We start from the raw sequence: 20,878 nt of genomic DNA on the forward strand, positions 1-20,878 counted from the left end.
CCAGAGCAGCTCAAGAATCACACCTGCCACTTTCAGCCTTAGATCTAAGGAGACCCTGCTAAGCAAAAAGCTGAGTGAGATCACAGCTGGTCCAGGGCCAGAAAGTAATGGTGCAGTAATGGTTTTATTGGCTTTTTGAGAAGGAGCTGTTTGATTTCAGAGAGAGGAGAGTCAACAGCAGCGTTTGCTCCCGCTAATCCCATTTCCAGCAGCACTGAGTGAAAGGCACTTGGGCACAAAGCTGTGCTTGGTTGCTCTCTGTTTACCCAGGGTTACATTAGGAGCCCAAGAGCATCTGAATACAGCCCATGGCAAGAACTGAGGTTTTGCAAATGGCTCCTGGAGCACCAGGCTTATGGGAAGAGATATTCCAGTGTTTCCAGCAAGTTGTTGGCAGCCCAGTTACTTTCTACAAGTGCTTCAGAATTAACAGAATAAATGTGCAGGAAGGGGAAGGGAAAGATCTAAAAATGTAAAACTAGCTCCTTTTTGTAAAAAAAAAAAAGATCTGCATTTAGATGCACAAGTTTTAAATGTGCAAATTTAAGACATTCTCTATTGAGGCAAGCACTGCAGATAACAAGTGTTGAACAGATAATCTGGTTAATTGTAAATAATGTATTTACCTTAAGCAAAAAGAATTCAAATGCAGAAGGGTGAATTTGGCCTGGGTGAGGAGGGGCTCTTGTAAAGGGCAAATTACAGCAGAAGTTACTCTGACCATGATCTGCCCCACTGTCTACAAAATAAGTCACTTTAAGAAACAAATTACAACCAAGTCTGGTATAACAGCTCTTTTATTTCAGTGTCTAAAACACAAAAAGAGGGCTTGCATTTCAACATCAGAACCATGCAAAGCACCTACACACCGAAAAAGAGATATTTAACGAGTGTCTCTCTCCTGCTACATGTGGAAAATTGAGGCAGGAAGACTCCGTTTTCCTGTGCGTTCTGCTATGTCCTTCCACAAATCAACCAGCTGTGAGGGGTGATAATTAACCTTCATTCCAAACCAAATCATTTGCCACTGAACAGTATTCCACGCTGCCCTAAGCTGCTAAAATATGCTCCTGTAAACTTGATCCAGGACCCAGTTCTGCTCTCCGTTTACAAGGATGAAGTCCCAAACATCTCCAGCTACAGGACAGACTTTAATCAGAGGTACTGAATCAATGAGAGCAGAATTTGGCTCAAAGGATGAGTGCCTCCTCCATACAGAGGCCAGGAAAAGGCCCTTATTAGTGTCCCAGAGAGGGGGATGTAGAGATCACCCTAGGCTCAGAGAATTGTCATGTGCACAGAGGACAACTAGACATCCTGAACTATTAAAAAACAGTGGTATAGAAAAATAAAAGGCATAAAATACCGAACCAAAAAGGTTCCAAATAAGGCATCAGCAGGTCCCAACTGGATGTGCTCCTGTTACGTACGTCACCCTCCCAGCCAGGGTGGTTAGGAATGATGCATTAGGATTGTATTTCTGACCTCAATCATTAAGCCCTCCGAGCAACCAGAAGGGTTCAAGTTCTCTTCGAGAAAAAAGAAAAAAAAAAAAAAAAAAAAAGGAAACACAAAACCAGGGAGTACTCTTTTTGGTAAGTATTTCTTAGAAAATAAAATAAAAACATTAAAGCAATTCGTTTAAATGATTCATTAAAAAATGACAACGTTCCTGTAAAGTAAAAATATATATATAGAAATAGATTCTTTTTTTTTTCATTTGTTTGTCTGGGTTTTTTTTATAAAAAGACATTCAGTAACACATCAGCGGATTCTGATCAGCTTCCCATCAGTCTCCTGCGATAACCGCTGCTTGTTAAGGCAAAACATCAGGTTGGCACCTTTACAACAGCTGAATCCAACTGGGCTGAAGGCAAGGCAGAGCCAGCAGAGCCCTGTCAGCGAGGCTGCTTCTCCCTCACGCTGACTGAGCCGTCCTCCATCCCAAAATACACCACCTCAGCCATGTCGATGAACAGCCCCGTCTCCACCACACCTGGGGAACAAGAGGTCACGTGCTGGTTAATGCCAGAGCCACCCCTTCACTTGGATCCTCTGCTCTGCCCCTCGTTTTGTTCATTAAAAGGCACCAGTGCCTCCATCAGAGGTTTGGAGAAGTGTCCAACACTGGGGGATGTTCTATCAGCCACACAGGGAGCCTCCAGGAAGTCTTTCCCATGCAGCCACCCTCTGCTGCTGGAGAAACTCTCCAGAGACTGAGAAACAACTCCCAAAGTTCCCTCAACGTTCACACCACCCCAGACACCCCCATCACACCAACACAACCACGAGTGAGGCATTTTCAACCACCTGGTTACTCACAGGAGCAAGAGGAAGCTACACATGCACCCACAGGATTATTCCCTTTGCCTTTGAACACATTTAAAAGATCATCCTGTTGGAGAACACCTGGATAACGCTTGTTCAAATGTTAAGACTCTGCAGGTTTGATGCTACCTCTGCAATTTGTCACCCATTTGCAAATGTACCTGTGGTTGCATTTAATTGTGGGGTGAACTAGAACTTCCCAGTGATCACTGAGACACAGCCAGAGGCCAGAAAGGTGGATAGAAAGGGAGGACAAGGGTTACCACAACCACAGGGTGGCCAGAGCCCTGCTACCACCACTGTATTTAGGCTTTAACAGTTCTGCTCGTCCACTTCTGTGTCGGGAAGATGCTCTTCTCCCCTCAGAAGGTCCATTTCTGAGCAGCAAACAGTGCTGAGACCATCTCCACACTGACACGATGGAATATGTCCCATCATTTCCCATTCCTTTCTCCACCACAAAGAAATGCAAGGAAGAAGTCCCTGCTGTTTCATTTGCAAACAGCATAACCAGCCACTGTTTGCCTCTTGCACAAAAACAGCTCTAATGATACAGGCATTTGTACAGCCTTGGGAAGCAACTGGATTAGGATAAGGAGCACCAGGGACAGCCCAGACCAGCAGCAGTCACTGGTTCATTTGGATCAGTCACTGATTTGGGTAGATCTATTTCTGCCAAAGGTCTGAACCTGCCATCTACTGCCAGAAGCAGCATCCTGGCAGTTTGCTCCTAGAGCAGGGAAAAAGAAAATGTGTGTATTTTCAGTAAATCAGCTTATAAGCACCATTGAGGGAAGCAAAGCCACTGAACAAAAGCAACTGGTGACTCTTCACCCAGCCTACACCCATGGCCTCTGCCTGCTCCTGTGTTTCAATTGTGGTGCCAGGACAATATATTGCTGCTTTGTGGGGATGTTGGGATTTGTGCAACAGGATCCCAACGTGTTCCTGCATGTTCTGACAACACATGAGCAGTCAAAGCACTTATGTTATGAACTTCAGGGCCAGGCAGGCCTGGGATATACCCAAAGATAAAAGATACAACATGTATTCAAAAGCGGACCAGATGAAGAGCAGACTTTGCTTAAGATAACCAGACAGACATCCAGATGCTGCTTCCCTGAAGTTCAGAGAGTGCCAGTGCCCCCAGGCAGACTTGGCTGGTCCAGAAGCAACTCTGGCCTGGGCAGCAGGTCTCGTGCAAGGCAGGAGTCCTTGCAGAGAGGCTGTTTTGTTTACAAACAGAGGGATCAACCACTGCTGCTCCTGCACAGCAAGAACTCGGATACGTTGCATCTCCACAGCAAAGTGAGCCTGTAGGGCTTCCCATTGGAAATGGGATGCAGAGCTGGAAAATACCATAACACAGTGCAAATCCTCCCTCCAGAGTCCACCAGTGTTTCCACTGAAAGCGACTCTCTAAATGGGAGAGTTAAGGAGAGTAAGGAAGAGCACAGGACTGTTGTGCCTAATGGGAAACAGCATCAACATCAACCACCATCAGCCCACGTTTTCACCACCGTATGAAAAAGCCACGTGGGTACAGTTGTGCCAATTCAGCTGACAGATCTCTCAAGTAGAAACAAATGTAGGGACCCACAGCAGGGCAGTAAACACACACACATTTCCTTGTATCCAGGGGGGAGCTCCCACAGTCCAGGTTGCCTAGCACAGACCAAACCTTAGCCAGCTTTTGTGGTTTTTAAAAAAAATCACAGAAAGTACCTGGTATCATTTTTATAGCAGTGTTCACTTCACTCCATTGATGAACCTTGTCAAACTTCCAGTCCAGGATGAAGTTCCCGTTGTCTGTCACCACAGGGCCCTGGGAAGCAAACCCAGCTGTCATGACATGAGCTCCTTGTCTCCTGAGCCCAGCCAGGGTCAGTCACAGCCCTCGTTGGGACCAGCCATCCCCTCTGCAACAGTTTAGACTCATCATTCAAGTAAATCAGGGCAGTCCACAACAACCATCACCCAGCATGAGCTGCCCCCCAGCTCAAGACCCTCTCTGGCAGCACAGACTGCCCTCCAGCACCCCAAAATCCCCACAGAGCAGCAGCTCAGACCCAGACTGGCAATCCCTCTGCTCCCTGCTCTGAGATGCTTCTTTAGGAGATGTGAGACAGAGAGGCTTTCAAAGAGGTCTGAACACCTAAACACACAGTTCATTAACCAAGGTATAATTGGGAGAAATAACACAGGATGCCTCTCTGGGAGTGAAAGCCCAGAATTCCACTAGATGAAAGGCCAGAACTCTGGTCCTGCATTTGCCCACGTTCAGGTGGTTCCTCTGGGGCAGCAGGGCTGATAGGGGCACTCACTGCTTTGCTGACAGCCATCCGCAGCTCCACCACACCTCCAAATTTTCTGGTCAGGGCTCTGGTGACAGGGACATAAGCCATGGGGATGACCTCAATCGGAATTCCTTTCTTCCATTGCTCCCCAAGGTTCTCTGATTTTTTCCTGAGGACACAGTTTGAGGTGGGATTGGTGTTGGACATTATGTTAACATCACCCCAGTCTCTCTTGCAAACCCCTTAGGCACAAGGCCCTGGACGACACAGTGGTCAGTTCACATGTGCCCATGTATAGGAGGAGCCTGTTTAATGCATGATGCTCTGTTGACTCACAAGCCCTGTTTTGACGTGTTTTGGACAAGGACAGGAGTTGTTTTTCCCACAGCCCCATGGCTGTTTGTACAGAACAGGAAATTTATGCTGTGCTGACAATCGCTGAGCTCTGACAGCAGAGCAGCCATTTGCCCACAAGCTCTGCTCACTCCCAAGCAGGCCTGCTGAGTTTAAAATTAAGAAAAAAAGAGAAACTGAAATGCTGAAGCAATGTGAGTCAGGCTCATTTCCACCTATTCCTGCTCCCCTGACCCACTGGAGGGACAATAATGGCCTAACACAGGACCATCCAAATCCTCCCAGAGGTATAATGGTAGTATTTTCACCTGTAATCCGCAATAACAATGAAGCACTTTGCATATCCTGCAACTATCTTCTCCTGTGTCAAGCAGCCACTGCAAGGGGGAAAAAATAAAAATAAAACCAGGAAACATCAGACTGCTCCTCACTGTGCCTGATGGCCTCAAAGTCCAGTCCCCTCCACCACACGCTTGCTGGTTTTGGTGCTGCCATTGCCCCTCTCCTTATCCTCACACACCACTTTATCCCCCTTGTTCCTTGCACACACCCTTGGTCAGGGGCCATCTCCCACAGTGGGTGCACACACAGCCCTGCACAGGGTCCCCTCAGCCTCTCCAGCCCACCCCAGAGAGATCCACAGGCAGACAGAGACCCCCCCCCACCAGCCCCATGCGCAGACAGACAGACAGACAGACAGCAGGGCTCACCCGCCACCTTTGATAAGGTTGAGGTCAGAGTCCACTTCGTCCGCTCCATCGATGGCAACGTCAAGCTGTGGGAAAAGGAGAAGCCACTCTAAACCACAGGCATGTGAGAAGAGGAGGAAGAGAAACTACAACCAACTGCAGGCCTGCAAGGCACATCACATCAGCCTCTAGCATCATTTAAGGACCAGCAGGCAAGATTTTCCCAGGGAAAATCCTGGCGACAGCTCAGCAGCACAATATCCCTGCGTCGGGCCAGCAAGCCTCAGTCTGGATGAGATGCCTAACACCTGGAGAAAACACAATCCAGCAACCTACTTGCCATCTAAAGGGACAAGAACTAGGACAAGACTAAGGCTTGGGGGAAAAAATAAACTAAGCTTGTTAGAATCATAGAATCCTTAAGGTTGGACAAGACCCTCTAAGATCACTGAGTCCAAACATTAAACTAACACTGCCAGGTCCCTACTAATCCATGCCCCTTAGCATCATATCTATGTAGTTTTGTACAGTGCCAGGGATGGTGATTCCAACACTTCCCTGGGCAGCCTGTTCCAATGCTTGACCACCCTTTCAGCAAAGAAATTTTTCCCCAGTATCCAGTCTAAACCTCCCCTGGTGCAACTTGTGGCCGTTTCCTCTTGTCCTAACTCACGAGTTCTCACTCGTGTTCTGCAATGTGGCTGCCCAAACTCATCCTCAGGGGAGGACAAAGGAGTCTGATGCTTTATGAAGGACCAGGCGAGAGGAAGGTCAGGTGAGGTCTCACCTCTGCACTCCCACTTACCTCTGGATGTCGGTCCAAGTCACTTAGTGTTAAGCCGTTCTGCAGGATCAGCTGACGGGCCTGTGCACCAAGAAGACAGCAAACACCATTTACCAGGGGCAGGAAAGGAAAACAGGCTTGTGGTGTCATTGCCCAGCTGCAGCAAGGATGGGGTCTCCCTGGGAGAGCTCCACTGCTCCTCCCTGAGGAGGGGCTGCAGCCAGCAGCAGGAACAGCAAGGAGAAAATGATGCTTCCAGACCAGAGTACTTTAATCAAAATAAAACCCTGCTGCTGATGTGAATTAAAATGCTCAGATGGTGCAACAGGAATCCTGGGTTCAGGTCTCTCCATACTAAATAGCAGGAGGCCCCATGAGCTTGGTGGGAATTACTTGCATCTAAGCACTAAAGCAGATATGGAATTTTTGAGTCCTGTGTTATTTCAGCTCGGAAATCATTCTCCCTTGCACTCATCCAGCCCCTCTGATCTCCTTTGGCTGAAAAATGTGAGCAAGAAAATTAAATATTTACACCACAGCAATGTGGGACTAACAATGAAAATATTTTTCATATTGGAAATAAACAAAAAAAAAAAGGGGAAAAGCACAACTCTAAAGTGTGGAAAAAAGTGTGGGAAGCTCCTGAAACAGCTACTTGGTGGCTCTGATCTGCTTTTCCTGTAGTGGCTGAGTATTTCCCTCTAGTGGCAACACATCACAGAGTGCCCAGAGCTGCCCTCTGCTCCGTCCCTCAGTTTAAACTGGGAATCACAGAATTGTTCAGGTTGTAAAAAAACCCCTAATATCATAAATCCAACAATTAACCCAGAACTGCCACAGTCACCACTAAACACTGTCCCCAAGTGCCACATCTACGCGCCTCTTCAATACCTCCAGGGATGGGGACTCCACCACTGCCCTGGGCAGCCTGTTCCAGTGCTTGGCCACCCTTTTCAAGAAGAAACTTTTCCTAATACCCAATCTAAACCTCTCCTGGCACAACTTGAGGCCATTTCCTCTTGCCCTGTCACTTGTTACTTGGGAGAAGAGACCAATCCCCACCTGGCTACAACCTCTCATCAGGGAGCTGTGGAGAGCAATAAGGTCATCTCCAAGCCTTCTCTTCTCCAGGCTCAACACCCCCAGCTCCCTCAGCTGCTCTTCAAAGGACTTGTGCTCCAGACCCTCCCCCGGGTCTGTTGCCCCTCTCTGGACATGCTCCAGCACCTCAATGTCCTTCTTGCCCCAAAGGACCCAGAACTGGACACAGTACTCCAGGTGTGGCCTCACCAGTGCGCAGGACAGGGAAGAATCACTGCCCTGGTCCTGCTGGTCACACGATTGTTGATCCAAGCCAGGATGGCCTTGGCCTTCTTGGCCACCTGGGCACACACTCCTGGCTCGTGTTCAGCCGCTATGGGACCAGCACCCCCAAGTCCTTTCCTGCTGGGCAGCTTTCCAGCCCCTCTTCCCCCAGCCTGGAGCTCTCGTGGGGTTGTTGTGACCAAAGGCACTTGGCCTTGTTGAACCTCATTCTGTTGGCCTCAGCCCAATGGAATCTCTGCAGCCTGTCCAGATCCCTCTGCAGATCAACACTCCCACCCAACTTGGTGTCATCTGCAGAATCCTGAACTGGTTGAATTTTCTATGTAACAAATTATCATCTAAGAGAGACTCCCTCCTTGCACAGACTCTGTTCGAGTCCAAACTTGCCACCATGCTGTAGCTGGACCAAGAAAGCCCAGTGTGACAGCCTGGAACAACTAGTTTTGGTGCTGCCATTGCCCCTCTCCTTATCCTCACACATCACTTTATCCCCCTTGTTCCTTGTACACACCCTTGGTCAGGGGCCATCTCCCACAGTGGGTGCACACACAGCCCTGTGTAAAATCCCTTGGATTTTACCCACCAACACTAACAAAGTGCATCAGTCACATGTATTGGCATCCCAGAACCGTTAGAATTAGCAGGTGGTACTCCTGGCAATGAGATATGATTTCAGTAGTTTAACATGGCATTTCATAGCATGCAGCTTTAACACCCAGGGGCTGTGGGAACCTAAGGACTCACAAAATAGAAGGAATAAAAATCAGTGGGTTGACATTCATCACATGGTGTCCACATAAAGAAGATTTCAGGGATCTGGGAATTGAAAGCATTGAAAAACACGGTGCTGCACATGCAGGCCAGATCCTGAACAGGCTTAGAGTCAGCAAGTGTGGAAACGAGGTGTCTTGGCTTTCCTCAGGCTCTGCTTGCAAGGCCAGCAGGAATCAAAAGCAGAGCTCCCACAACTGGGGGAAAGGTGGTGGTAACTGCACAGCACTTGCCAGGAACAGTCCCACTCCGTGCTCTGGGCACACGTCCAGGTGAAAAGAAACCACGCAAAAGCCAAGGGACAGATACTTACCCCGGCTCTAGCTTTACTGGTGGTGGTGGAATAACCCAACCTGACAACAGGGAAGGGAGGAGTATAAAAGCCCACTGAAACCAATTCTTCCTTGCCAGTGACCTCAGGCAGCCATTTACACCTGTACGTAGTGAAAATAAGATGCTGTTTTGCTGACTTGGGAATGCTTCAGTAGGAGTTGGTCGAGGTCTAAGAGACTGCAAAAGATACGAGGCAGCCCCATGCTGGGGATATTGGCTGTGGATCTATCTCTTCCCTTTAACAGCAACCTTTTTGTTTTACTGGTAAGAAGCTCTGTAGTGGTAAATGAACTACAGAGACAATTCAAGGCAGGACAGGCTCCAGCTCGCGTTCAGTACAGGAGCTTTATCAATTTTCTTTAAGACCTACAGGCTGAACTCAGAGCACTTTGCCTATGTTCAAAGGGAACATGGTATTAGGATGAGAATATGACAGGATGGGAATATAACAGGATGGGAATAATTTTAGACAGTTTGAAGACAAGACTCTCACCACAAGTCCATATATGCAACAGAAGTAGTGACATAGGCTAAAAAAATTTTTTTCACTTTTTGCCCTTTGCAGCACCTTGCATTATACTCCAGTTGGCCACTGGATGCTTGCAACAGCTGGGAAGACAGAGAGTCCTGTCACTCTACACTCACATTTAAACATCTGCAGGGTAAGAGGATGTTAAGTTTTCATAAGATTTTAGGATAATTCAGGTTGGTCGCTATCTAACCTCCAGGTCAAAGCAGGGTCAGCTACCAGGTTGCTCAGGGTTTTACCCACTCAGTTCTTTCCTGAAAACCTCACAGCACAGGCTCTGCACCTTCTCCTGCACTGCTGGACTGTCCTCACAGTGACACCATTGTGACAAAAGTACAATCCCCAGGTCCACACCAGGACTATGAGAAGGACATACCCAATTCCTTGAGCAGGGTATTGCCACCCAGCCCTGAAAACCCCCCTGTGTGGTCCCCATCATGACACCTCTCCCTGCCCACAGGGAGGTTCCCACCTCAGGGAATTGAGGCAAAGAGACCAAAGCCAGTTGCCAAAGGCATGGAAGAAGCTCAGAAGCTTCCCCAGCAGCTCTGCATTTCACCACCAAGCCAGGTTCCCCCTTTCCCTGCAAACCTCTCTACATCTGGCTTGGTGTGAACCACTTCCTGCAAAAGCTGTGCAGCAAAGGAAAGGTTAAGCCAATTTCTCTTCTGCAACTTCTTATAAAATCCAGTTGAAGCATTTTAAGCTCCTCCTGAAAACAGAGGAGCTTGCTATTATTCTTTAAGGCTTTCAGGGCTTGATACAGACTCAAAGAGTCTCCAGTGAGCTTTGCATTATAAGTCTGGTTCACCACTAAACAGCGTTTTCCTGCAAGTGGGATCCAGAGGAAGCCGCACACCAACCCTGACACAACCAGCCTTACCACACTGGTTCAAAACACACCTCCCAGCCCTAGGGCACCCCTGAGTTCAGGTCAGGGTAACACAGCACCATCACCTCCATGGGATCTCTCTGCAGGCTGCATCACGATTGCTTTCACCAGTGCTTTTGGTTAACTCACCAAGGGGAAGATCCACTCCATGAGCGGAATGGCAGAAAGCAAAGGAGGAAAGTGCTCACCTGAAAAGACGTAGGGATGCAGACAATTGTCAGGTTTTCCTCTTTAACCCGCTCAGCTGCAGGGAAAAAAAAGCAGAAGCCTTGGTTTGTTCATTATAGAAAGAAAAAACACACCAACTTTCACTTTAAGAAATCTCAGTTTGGAGCAGCCCCTCTGATTCATTTCAATTACTTGCTTGGCTTGCAAATAACTCAGTCACGCTCAAAATGCAAACAGGTGCCACCCTGCTTAGACTGAGGCTCAGTTTCAACAGTCAGAAATGTTCAAACACCCACCCTGGCTCAGCCCAAGCCACCATGAGCCATTAACCTTTATGTCTCCAGCAGAAGAGGAGCCCCATCAGCAAATCCTCACCTGGGAAATTAGTCCCACGCCCCTCTCTCACTCCATTAGACAGGTTTTTGCTGCTCTCCATGTAAACAGAGAGCTCCAGCAGCTGTCTGAAAGGTTTGCTGGCTTGTTGCCCTGGGGACATCACATTAATTTATTATAGAACATTTAAATATATGGCAGGGAAAGGACTAATAAAGTACAGTATTCCATTAAATGGAAGGAAATATTTCCTCCCTGAGGCTAACCTCAAATGACTAAAATCTATTACTAAGATATCATTATGGACAAAATGTTATTTTAGTAATTACAATACTTAGGCACAAGCCAACAGCCCGAGAGTCAGCAAGAGCACCAGAGCAAGCCAAGGTAACGCTGCTGCTGGAAGGACTGAAGATGCAATACATGAGGCTGTACGTTGTTACAAGCCACATCCCTGTGCAAACGCAGTCAGGAGACATGAAAAGCCAGAATTTGCAGCCTGGAACAGGCACTCCTCTTTAAACACAATACCCATTTATTTAGAGGCTGATTCTGTGTTCAGGGCGGGGGTGGGTGGTTGCAACACTGAGCCAAACCCGGAAGGCTGAACCGCAGCTCCCAGAAAATTAAAGGGTATCACACACACACACAGAGCTTGGGGCCAGGTGGGTGCCAAGGGACAGGCACAGCACCAGCCCTGCTGTGTCCCTGCAAAGTGAAGAGATGCCTCGTGCTCAGACCTCAGCCCAGCGTGGGCTGCGGGACGGCTCTGCCCAAGGCAGCTGGAGGTCACAAGGGGACTGCCCACCCATGCAGAGCCACCCAGGTGTGAAACACTGAACTCTGCTGCCCAGGGAAGTGGTGGAATCTTCATAGCTGGAGGTGTTTAAAATATGTGTGGATGCAGCACTTGGGAATATGGTTTAGTGGTGAACATGGTGATGCTGGCTTAATGGTTGGATTCGATGATCTTGGAGGTCTTTTCCAACATTTATGATTCTGTTCATTCCCCCTCTGTGTCCAAGCAAGACCCCCAAGAACAACAGGGCTGATCCTGCACTCCCAACCTGCCATGGCACCCACAGCTGCTCTGTTCCACATCCAAGGACATCCAAGGTTCAGCACCCCCACAAGCAGATCTGCCTGGGGCTGAGAGTGCCCTGCAAAGGAACTTTAAACCTCTGCATACTCTGTAATGAGGCGTGAGGATAATTAACCCTCACATTCACTTTGCAAAATTGCATTTGCCTCACTTGAATATTTTACTGAAATTTTCTGAATCACACCCTGAGCAAACCTGCCCCTGGGGCGAGCAGATAAACCTGGCTGTGGGGTATATAAATAAAATGCAGGAGGATTTCACATTCCTCGTTTTCATTACACCTCAGCAGGCCCCTCAATGTGAATCAGGTGGATGTGGGAAGCAGTGTGAGCCACAGATGAATGGGTTAAAGGAAGCAGAGCAGCTGCATGGCCCAAAGCCACACAGCAAGTCAGCACTGGGCAGAGCTGGGCAAAGCTGGAATAAGACCGAGGAGTTCAGCTCCAGTTTGTGGTGGGTGCCAGCAGAGCGCTTTTCCTGGCTGTATGGGCAGAACAGGTGGCAAATCATTACCTCCTCAGAATTCTCTAGGCCATAAATTTGGAGCCCTGTTTTAACCTTCAGCTTCAAGGAGTCCGTAACGAGGGGCAAACAACATCCCAAACAATGACCCAAGGCACGAGCTATAAGTCAGCATCCAGATGATTTAGTGTGTTTTTCAAGTAGTTGGGACAGATGGACAAGAGGACTGTTTGTGGTGGGAGGGCCAGGAAGGGGAGCACAAGGGGAGCACCCTACCTAATCGATGCACCGCGTGTACAATCGTAGAACCGCTTCCGATCCCGAGAACTTGATTGTTCTGCAAATCAAAGAGAGACAGAGAGAGCTGTTACTGGGGGCTCAGCACACAAGCTGTCCACTTTTTCTGGTAAAACTGATATTGTAAACACATGCAAGAGGAGCCTTGCCCAGAGATGCAAGGCGATACACAACACTGCAGGCAAGGAAGGGAACACACTGTGCCAGCAAGGGCACGACCGTGGTCCACGGCCAAGGGATTTTAAGCAACTTGCCCTCTCATTAAAAAACATGTGTCTGCTAATTACCACTGTGCTCTGATCTCGGGGTGTTCAGTGCACACTCATGGCTAGTTGCTGGCACTCCATCCATCCTCTCCTGCCTGAAAGCTGTGAGTTTCAAACAACACCACAGAGGAAGTAGCGGAAACAACCTCAAGATAACATCTCCCAAGGAAGCTGAACAGTAAAAGCCTGGGTGGGTTTGCTGCCAACTATATTGTTAGTAAACAGCACAGATGCACCAGCAGCCAAAGCAGAGAGCACAGCAGCTGTTCCTGTGGATAATAAAAACTGTTCTCCAAAACAGAGTGTAAAACTGCCTATACGAGAGTCCAGCAACACTCTGAAGGTGGGTGAGCCTGGCAGCATGTGATGAAGAGGATCAAATTTTAACTACAGCTCCATCCTGGCCTTTCTCTGCTTATGGTCTGGTTTAAGAAGGATTGTTACTGTCTCATCTGTAACACAGGTACGCTCCTAAAGGGTGCTGCAGACTGAGGGTGGATGGGTGCACTTGTGTTACTTCTGCAAGACATCTCCTCTGCCACATAAATCTCTGTTTATTATCAGCTCAGTCTCCCGCTCCCTGTAGCCTCTTGCACTTTTTCCATTTTCAGTGTAATTCCCTTCCTTTGGACGGGATCCAAAGCTTAAATTGACTTAAAGAGGCCCAGTATCACTACAGAGACTTCACATGAAAAAGACTCGGAGCCAGCCAGAGATGCAGGCACAGAGCTGTTGTGCATTATCTCTTGGACATTGGGCAGATCTGGAGCTCTTTCCCCATGTGCAGCAAATCCAGAGTTTGGCAGCTGTGGAAAAAGCCACACCTGCAGCACTTCAACCAGCTAAAGTCTTTCTGGCACGCTACTTTGCCTGGAAAGGTGGAGTTCAAGATAGGTCACACTCCCCCAGGATTACTCATTTCTCTTGCTTCTGCAGGTTAAAAGCTTAAAGAAAACAGATCTACAAAACCAGACTCAGCTTACAGCCCAGCCCTCGCCAGCTCTGCAAAAGATGGGCAAAGCAACAGGCCAGAGCTGCACACCTGCAGCATTGCCAGCGGAAACCCAACAGCTCCAGAGGCTTCTCATTTCCACCAGCCAATCAGGCAGAGCCAAGCACAGCCAGCCAAGGGGCAAGCAAAGCTACACAGAGGCTGGCAGGACATGGGCAGTACCAGTGTTCCCAAGAAACTCGTTTCAATCTGGGAAGAGGCAGTTTCTTCTCTTTGCCCTCATTTCTGCAGTGTGGGACAGCTTCCTGGAGCAGCTGGGTGCCCTAAAGGGATGGGGAAAGAGCCTCAGCATCAGCCACTCCACTGTAATGAAAGGGGAAGAGTTCACAAGGGTCCCATCCATTGATCAGTGATGAGGGGTGAAGCACTCTCCCTTAGGTGACAGTATGAGCTTGGACAAGGTGGATTTCCCAGAAAAACAGTTTAAAGTCAGTCTAAACAGATGCTATCACAACTCCTGCCTTACTGCACCTCCCAGCTCTCCCTCCTCAGCTCCAACCCCAGATAAAGCAGGGGTAAAACCAACCAGAAAACATCCACTTTTAAAAATAGGGGCAGGGCAAACACTGGCAAGAAGCAGAGCACTGAAGGAGCAGCACCTCATGCAAAAAAATTACATTTCAGATTGCTTACCAAAACCCCAGCAAACAAACCCAAGGCACTGAGACACAGCACAGCTGAGGACCCACATATGGGTGAAGCTGGCAGCAACCACAGCATTTTCTCAGCTAACCCAAGGGCCTAAAGACACTGCCCAGCATTACAGAAGCTGACAAGGCAACACATCGAGCAGTATCGGCACAGGGGTGGACTGATCCAGCGTTAGTTTCCAAGATTAGAGAGCAAAGAGTTCCTGCTAAAAGCAAGAGATAAATATAGAGCAAAGCCCAAAGCTTGCTCAGTCCTCTCTAGGGCAGAAGGACCTTGAGTTCTCACCCGTATTTTCATTTCTAACAGAGGCACTCGCAAGGCCTGCCTTCAGAGGTGTTGTACAAATGCAAAGCCAGCTCTCCCCAAGCAGCTTACAGCTCTAAAGCCCCAAGCCCTGTGGCAGCGCTGCTGCTCTGAGCTGTCATGGCCTCACAGCCCATGGTTTCTGAGGTTGGTCATCTCCATGTCTGCTCCAGAATGCAGAAACTCCACTCCCACAGCTGTCTGTGGACAAGTGCTGTGGGTACACAACCTGGCTTTAATTAAAAAAAATAAAGAGAAACAAGTTCTCCTCTCCTAATCCCTCCACCCACCCTCAGGTTTACACCTGCCACAGGGTACACAAGGAGCTGCTGTGCTGGCACAGGAACGGATGGGTGTGAAGGAGGATGCCAAGAGAGGACCCTCACCCAGCACCAAGCCTCCAGTGCCACGGATTTTCAGCACAGTTAAGCAAGAGAGATCTGTCCAGCAGAACCAAACCCTGAAGTCAGTGGCTTCTCTCACACGTCCCTGCTGTGCAAGGAAGGAAGCCTGTAGCTTTGTTTTCGGAGATAAGGTTGCTCCCTTGGTTAACAGTGTTAACTAATAACCAAACACAAACTTGTGCATTACAAAGAGCAGTTGCACCCTGAGAGTGCAAACTGACAGCCAAGACCATCCAGCTCCTTGGCATTGACTCCAACCTGCTTCTCCACCACCGGTTCAAGCCAACTTGCACAACAAGCATTGGGGTATTGCCCCAGACACTGCCTAATTTACTTAATCAGCATCATTAGCTGGGCACTGAACTTCAATCAGCTGGAGAAACATTATCCTAAGCTTGCTTGACCATAAAACACCACAAAGGCCAGCTATCTCACTAGGAAAAGTCCTGGCTTTACCCCAAATAAAAGGCGCACCGAGCTCAGGATAACTCGCAGCAGCAGCTGTGCCTTGGTTCCACAACTTGCAACAAAAGTCACAGAATCACAGACTATGCCGAGTTGGAAGGGACCCCCAAGGCTCCTTGAGTCCAACCCTTAGCCCTGCATAGGATCAACCCCCAAGAGTCACACCCTGTGCTTGAGAGTATCATCCAATTCCTTCTTGAACTCTGGCAGCCTTGGTGCTGTGACCACTTCCCCGAGGAGCCTGTTCCAGCATCCAACCACCCTCGGTGTGAAGAACCTTTTTCTAACATCCAGCCTAAACCTCCCCTGACATAACTTCCTTCCGCAACCCCTCAATGCACAACTTTTGCTTGCCTTGGGTAAGAAAGGGGATTTTTATGCAGCTGTCAGAACCCCCAGGCTCCCCCATCCCACAAACTACTTTTGATCATGTTAGCCTGGCAGGGTGTGCTCTCAGGCAGGGACAGACTGCTCAGAGGAATGAGGCTGCAAAACAAGCCAAACTTTTATAGGACATACAGGGAGCCCTCAGCAACTGAACTTCAGAACACTAACCTCGTGAGAGGGAGCAGGAAGGGGAAGGGAATTTCCCCCCCCCCAACTGCTAATATCTAACTCCTTGGCAGCAACTCTTCACCCTGGTTTCATCACTGGTGTTGCAAAAGGGCTTGCACAGCAAACACTGTGATAAACCCCTGCGGGACGTTAACCGTTGATCCTCCAAGCCTTCATGATCAGGCTGTGCCAAACCTCGAGCAGCTCCAGTCCTATCTGACATTCAAGCCCCTTGCTGCACTCCCCTCCCTGCAGAGGACAGGACACCACTCCCTGGTTTGGGGCTGTTGCTTGGGTGCTCAGAACGGGGGTGCAGCAGCAGAGCATTTGGACTTGGACTTGGAGAAAGGAGCAGGGCACGACATCAGCCTGAACTCCCACTACAGCCCAGCTCGCAGGAGGGTGCACGGTGAAAGTCTGGAGGTGCGAGACGCTACCCCGAATCAGTGTGCATGGTGCTGAGCTGGGCAAGGCACGGAGCTGCTGCCAGAGAGGTGATCAGTACAGAAGGGAAAAGTAGTTTTCTCCCTTCATTTCAACTAAAGGAGCACAGTCCAAAACAAAGGAGAAAGCGGCTCTGTCCGTTCACCCCAGGGTCCATCCTTGTACTCCAGGACTGTCCATGTTCCAAGTGGGGTTGTCCGTGCACCTCACAACCCATCCACGCACCTCAGGGCTGCTCCATGCATTGGAGGGGTCCGTGTAAACTGAAGCCTGTTCATGCACTGGGCGGCTCCGGGCACCCCATGGCTGCTTCATGTACTGGGGAGTCCCGGTAGTCCTGAGCCTGCCCCTGAATCCTGGAGTCACTCTGTGTGCTGGGGGATCTGTGCATCCCGGAGCCCATCCATGCACTGGGAAGCTCCGTGCACCCCACAGCCCCTCCACGCACTGGGGAGTTCAGCACCCCAGCCTGTCCCTGCACCCGGAGCTGTTTCATGTGCTGGAAGGTTCCGTGCACCCCATGGCCCCTCTGTGCATTGAGGGGTCCTGGCACCCAAGAGCCTGTCCCTGCGCCCGGAGCCGCTCTGCAAATCCCGGGATCCGTCCGTGCCCCGGGAGGCTCCGTGCACGCCACAGTCGCTCCGTGCACTGGGGGGTCCCGGCATCCCAGAGCCTGTCCCGGCACCCGGGGGCCACTCTGCGTACTGGGGGACCCACGCACCCCAGAGCCCGTCCATGCAATGGGAGGCTCCGTGCACCCCCCGGCCGCTCCGTGTACTGGAGGGGGTCCCGGCACTCCAGAGTCTGTCCCGACACCCCGAGGCCATTCTGTCTACCGGGGACTCCGTGTACCCCAATGCCACTGTATGAATTGGCGGGGAAGGGTTCCGGCACCCCAGAGCCTGTCCCGGCACCCCCGAGCCACTCCGTGCACTTGGAAGCTCCGTGCACCCCACAGCCGCTCCGTGCACTGGGGGGCCCGGCACCCCAGAGCCACTCCATGAATTGGCGGGGAAGGGTCCCGACACCCCAGAGCCCGTCCCGGCATCCCGGAGCCGCTCCGTGTACTGGCGGAGGAGAGGTGTCCCGGCACCTCAGAGTCTGTCCCGGCACCCCCGGGCCACTCCATGCGCTTGGAAGCTCCGTGCACTCCATGCGCTTGGAAGCTCCGTGCACTCCATGGCCACCGCGTGGACTGTGGGGTCCCCCTGCACCCCGCAGCCGCTCTGTGCTCTGGGGAGTCCCGGCACCCCCCAGAGCCTGTCCGGGCACCCCCGGAGCTGCTCCATACACTTGGAAGCTCCGTGCACCCCATGGCTGCTCCCTGCAGCGGGGGGTCCCGGCACCCCAGAGCCTGTCCCTGCACCCCAGGGCCATTCTGTGTACTGGGGACTCCGTTCACCCCTACACCGCCCCGAGTATTGGCGGGCGAGGGGGAAGGGGGGCATCCCGGCACCCCAGAGCCTGTCCCGGCGTCCCGGAGCCGCTCCGTGCACTTGGAAGCTCCGTGTACCCCACAGCCGCTCCGTCTACTGGGGGGTCCCGGCACCCCAGAGCCTGTCCCGGCGTCCCGGAGCCGCTCCGTGCACTTGGAAGCGCCGTGCACCCCAAGGCCACTGCGTGCATCGGGTGGTCCCCCTGCACCCCGCAGCCGCTCCGTGCTCAGGGGGGTCCCTGCACCCCAGAGCCGCTCCGTGCTCAGGGGGGTCCCTGCACCTTGGAGCCACTCTCTGCTTTGTGGGGGTCCCCACAGCCCCTCAGCGCACTCCGGGGTCCGCCCGTGCGCCCCGGGAGGCTCCACGGCCCGGGCGCTCCGCGTCCCCCCGCAGCCGCTCCGAGCCCCCCGTGCCCCGCAGCATCCCCGGGGCCGCCTCACCTGGACGTGCTTGTCCACGGCGGCGCAGGCGGCCCGTCTCTTGGCCTCCTCTGCCATGGTGCCGCCGAGCCGCCCGCGGGCGAAGCCGCGCCGCGCCGCCGCCCGCCCCGCTCGGAGCCTCCCCGGCGGCCGGGCAGCCAGGGGCGTGCTGCGGAGCAGGGCGAGCCGGCCGGGGAGCCGCATGCCGCCGCGGCCCGCCCCCGGGGGGCTCTTCCTCACGGGCTGCAGGCCTGGGCCGTGCCGGCTCCTCTCCTCCTCCTCCTCCGCCACCGCCTCCTCCTTCTCCCTCCTCCGGGAGGATGGGACTTGTAGTGCTGCGAGCCGCGGAACTACAGCTCCCACAATGCCCGAGAGTCCCCGGAGCAACTTGTTGCATCGATGTATAGGCGTGTATAAGTATCTATGGATCGGGCTTGACAGGGCGGGAGGGGTTGCGGCATTCCCGCAAGGTGTCCCACCTGGAGGTGATAGGGGTGGAGGGAGGATGGCGGGGGGAGACCCTGCACGGCCCAGGCGATGCACTGAGCCCCCGGGGGTTGCTGTAACTCACAGGTGTGGAGGAAGTTGAGGAAGAGCCTTTCCTGGACTTTAACTTTGTAGCACGATTTCCCTCGGAAGTTGCAACATGAGCAAGAAAACTCAGATTAGCTCGGTCGGTTAGAGCATGGTGCTAAAAAAGACAAGGTTTGTGGGTTTGGCCCTGTATGGGCCATTTGCTTAAGAGCTGGATGTGATGATCCTTGTGAGTCCCTCCCAACTCAGAATATTCTGTGAAATTAAAACTTTCACCAGTCCTCTGAGCATGTATCAAGCAGAACTCACTAGTCCTTCACCCGCCCTGCAGGAGGATCAGGATGAAACCCCATGGAAGTCTCCTGTCCTGAAGCACACAGGCCCTTTTTTTCATGTACCGTATTTTTCCCCCTCTATCCTGGGTTGGCATCTGCTGAAATTATTTCTGAAACATATTAGAGAGGCAGATCAACCTTGAAGTCTTTCTGCAGCAGCATTTCAGTCCTGGGAGCCACATAAGGACCAAGCCCAGGGACCTCAGTTTCTCTCCAATCCCACCAAGGTGAATGAGAATTGCAGGTATTTACCCCTTATTACTCACTCCAAGGTCAGGCCACAATGGTGTAGAGAATAATCTTTTTATTTGCACAACAGAAAAGCTGCTGTTGACTTCTCTTTTTAAATTCTGTGCATGGCTGGCTTGTTCTGTTGCCAACCTCTGCGATTCTGCTGTGATTTCCAAGGACTAGAAACATTTCCTTTTGTTTTCCCTGGGCCGACACGCTAGTCCTTGAACAATGGGGTGGGATTTCAACAAAGACTCTATTATCATTACCCAGGCTTATCTCAGTGTGGTGAGGCCTTACCTTTCTGTACAGAGCAGGTGACTTGCTATTAAGAGCAGCACGTGGTTATATACAGTGGCTCGGTTTTTTTCACTGTCTGGCAAAGATCTTTCCTGCAAGTTACCCATTTAAAGTGTAAATATGCACATCTAGTGGCCTATATATTCAGAGAGAATCAGTCCAAAGCACAGTACTCTTCCATGGCGTGATAAGGGTAAAAGTGAAGGAGCTGGATTTTGGGAGAGACTATGTGTGATTTTGGGAGGGCATATAGTGACATGTAGTGACAGGACCAGGGGGAATGGCTTCGAACTGAAAGAGAGTAGGTTTAGACTAAATACTAGGGAAAAAATTCTTTACTGTGAGGGTGGTGAGGCCCTGGCACAGCTTCCCCAGAGAAGCTGTGGCTGCCCCATCCCTGGGAGTGTTTAAAGCCAAGTTGGATGGAGCTCTGAGCAACCCAGTCTAGTGAAAGGTGTCCCTGCCCATGGCAGGGGGATTGGAATTAGATGGTCTTTAAGGTCTTGTCCAACCCAGGGCATTCTATGATTCTATGATTATTCCATTCAGTGTCCTAAATGTTTGACTGCTACCTGAAACAAAGAACAGTCATTTTACACTGATTCAGGAAGGCCGTCCTTACATGTGGGCATCTCTCAAATCCCATCAGAGCAGAGACTGTTAGCCCAGAAGTGTGGGCTCATAAACCTGTTGATATCCCCACAGCAACAGCTGATGGTTTTGGCTTGAAACACATCTTGCAGTACCTCTGCCTGGGGAAACACAAACATTTCCACTTCTAGATAATGGGCTTTCTGTTAGCAATTTATCTGAATCTGCTGGTGAGCTACAGCTCCAGTGAAGGCAGAAAATCATTCA

The 20,878-nt window shown here is 50.9% G+C and overlaps 1 protein-coding gene across 1 annotated transcript; it reads right to left on the reverse strand.

The window, feature by feature from the left end:
* Positions 1 to 768: 768 nt before the first annotated feature.
* RPIA (ribose 5-phosphate isomerase A) lies at positions 769 to 18,901 on the reverse strand. The gene is made up of 9 exons (XM_027722802.2): positions 18,642 to 18,901; positions 12,645 to 12,705; positions 10,492 to 10,547; positions 6,474 to 6,533; positions 5,690 to 5,754; positions 5,288 to 5,356; positions 4,653 to 4,794; positions 4,054 to 4,153; positions 769 to 1,996 (listed from the first exon to the last, which is right to left on the reverse strand). Exons 1-9 carry the CDS (start codon positions 18,822 to 18,824, stop codon positions 1,899 to 1,901), a joined length of 834 nt encoding a protein of 277 aa, XP_027578603.1. The 5' UTR covers positions 18,825 to 18,901; the 3' UTR covers positions 769 to 1,898.
* Between the last annotated feature and the right edge of the window lie 1,977 nt (positions 18,902 to 20,878).

The sequence above is a fragment of the Pipra filicauda genome, unplaced genomic scaffold, assembly GCF_003945595.2.
Source record: "Pipra filicauda isolate LSUMZ 115617 unplaced genomic scaffold, ASM394559v2 scaffold315_size853536_pilon, whole genome shotgun sequence".
NCBI lineage: Eukaryota > Metazoa > Chordata > Aves > Passeriformes > Pipridae > Pipra > Pipra filicauda.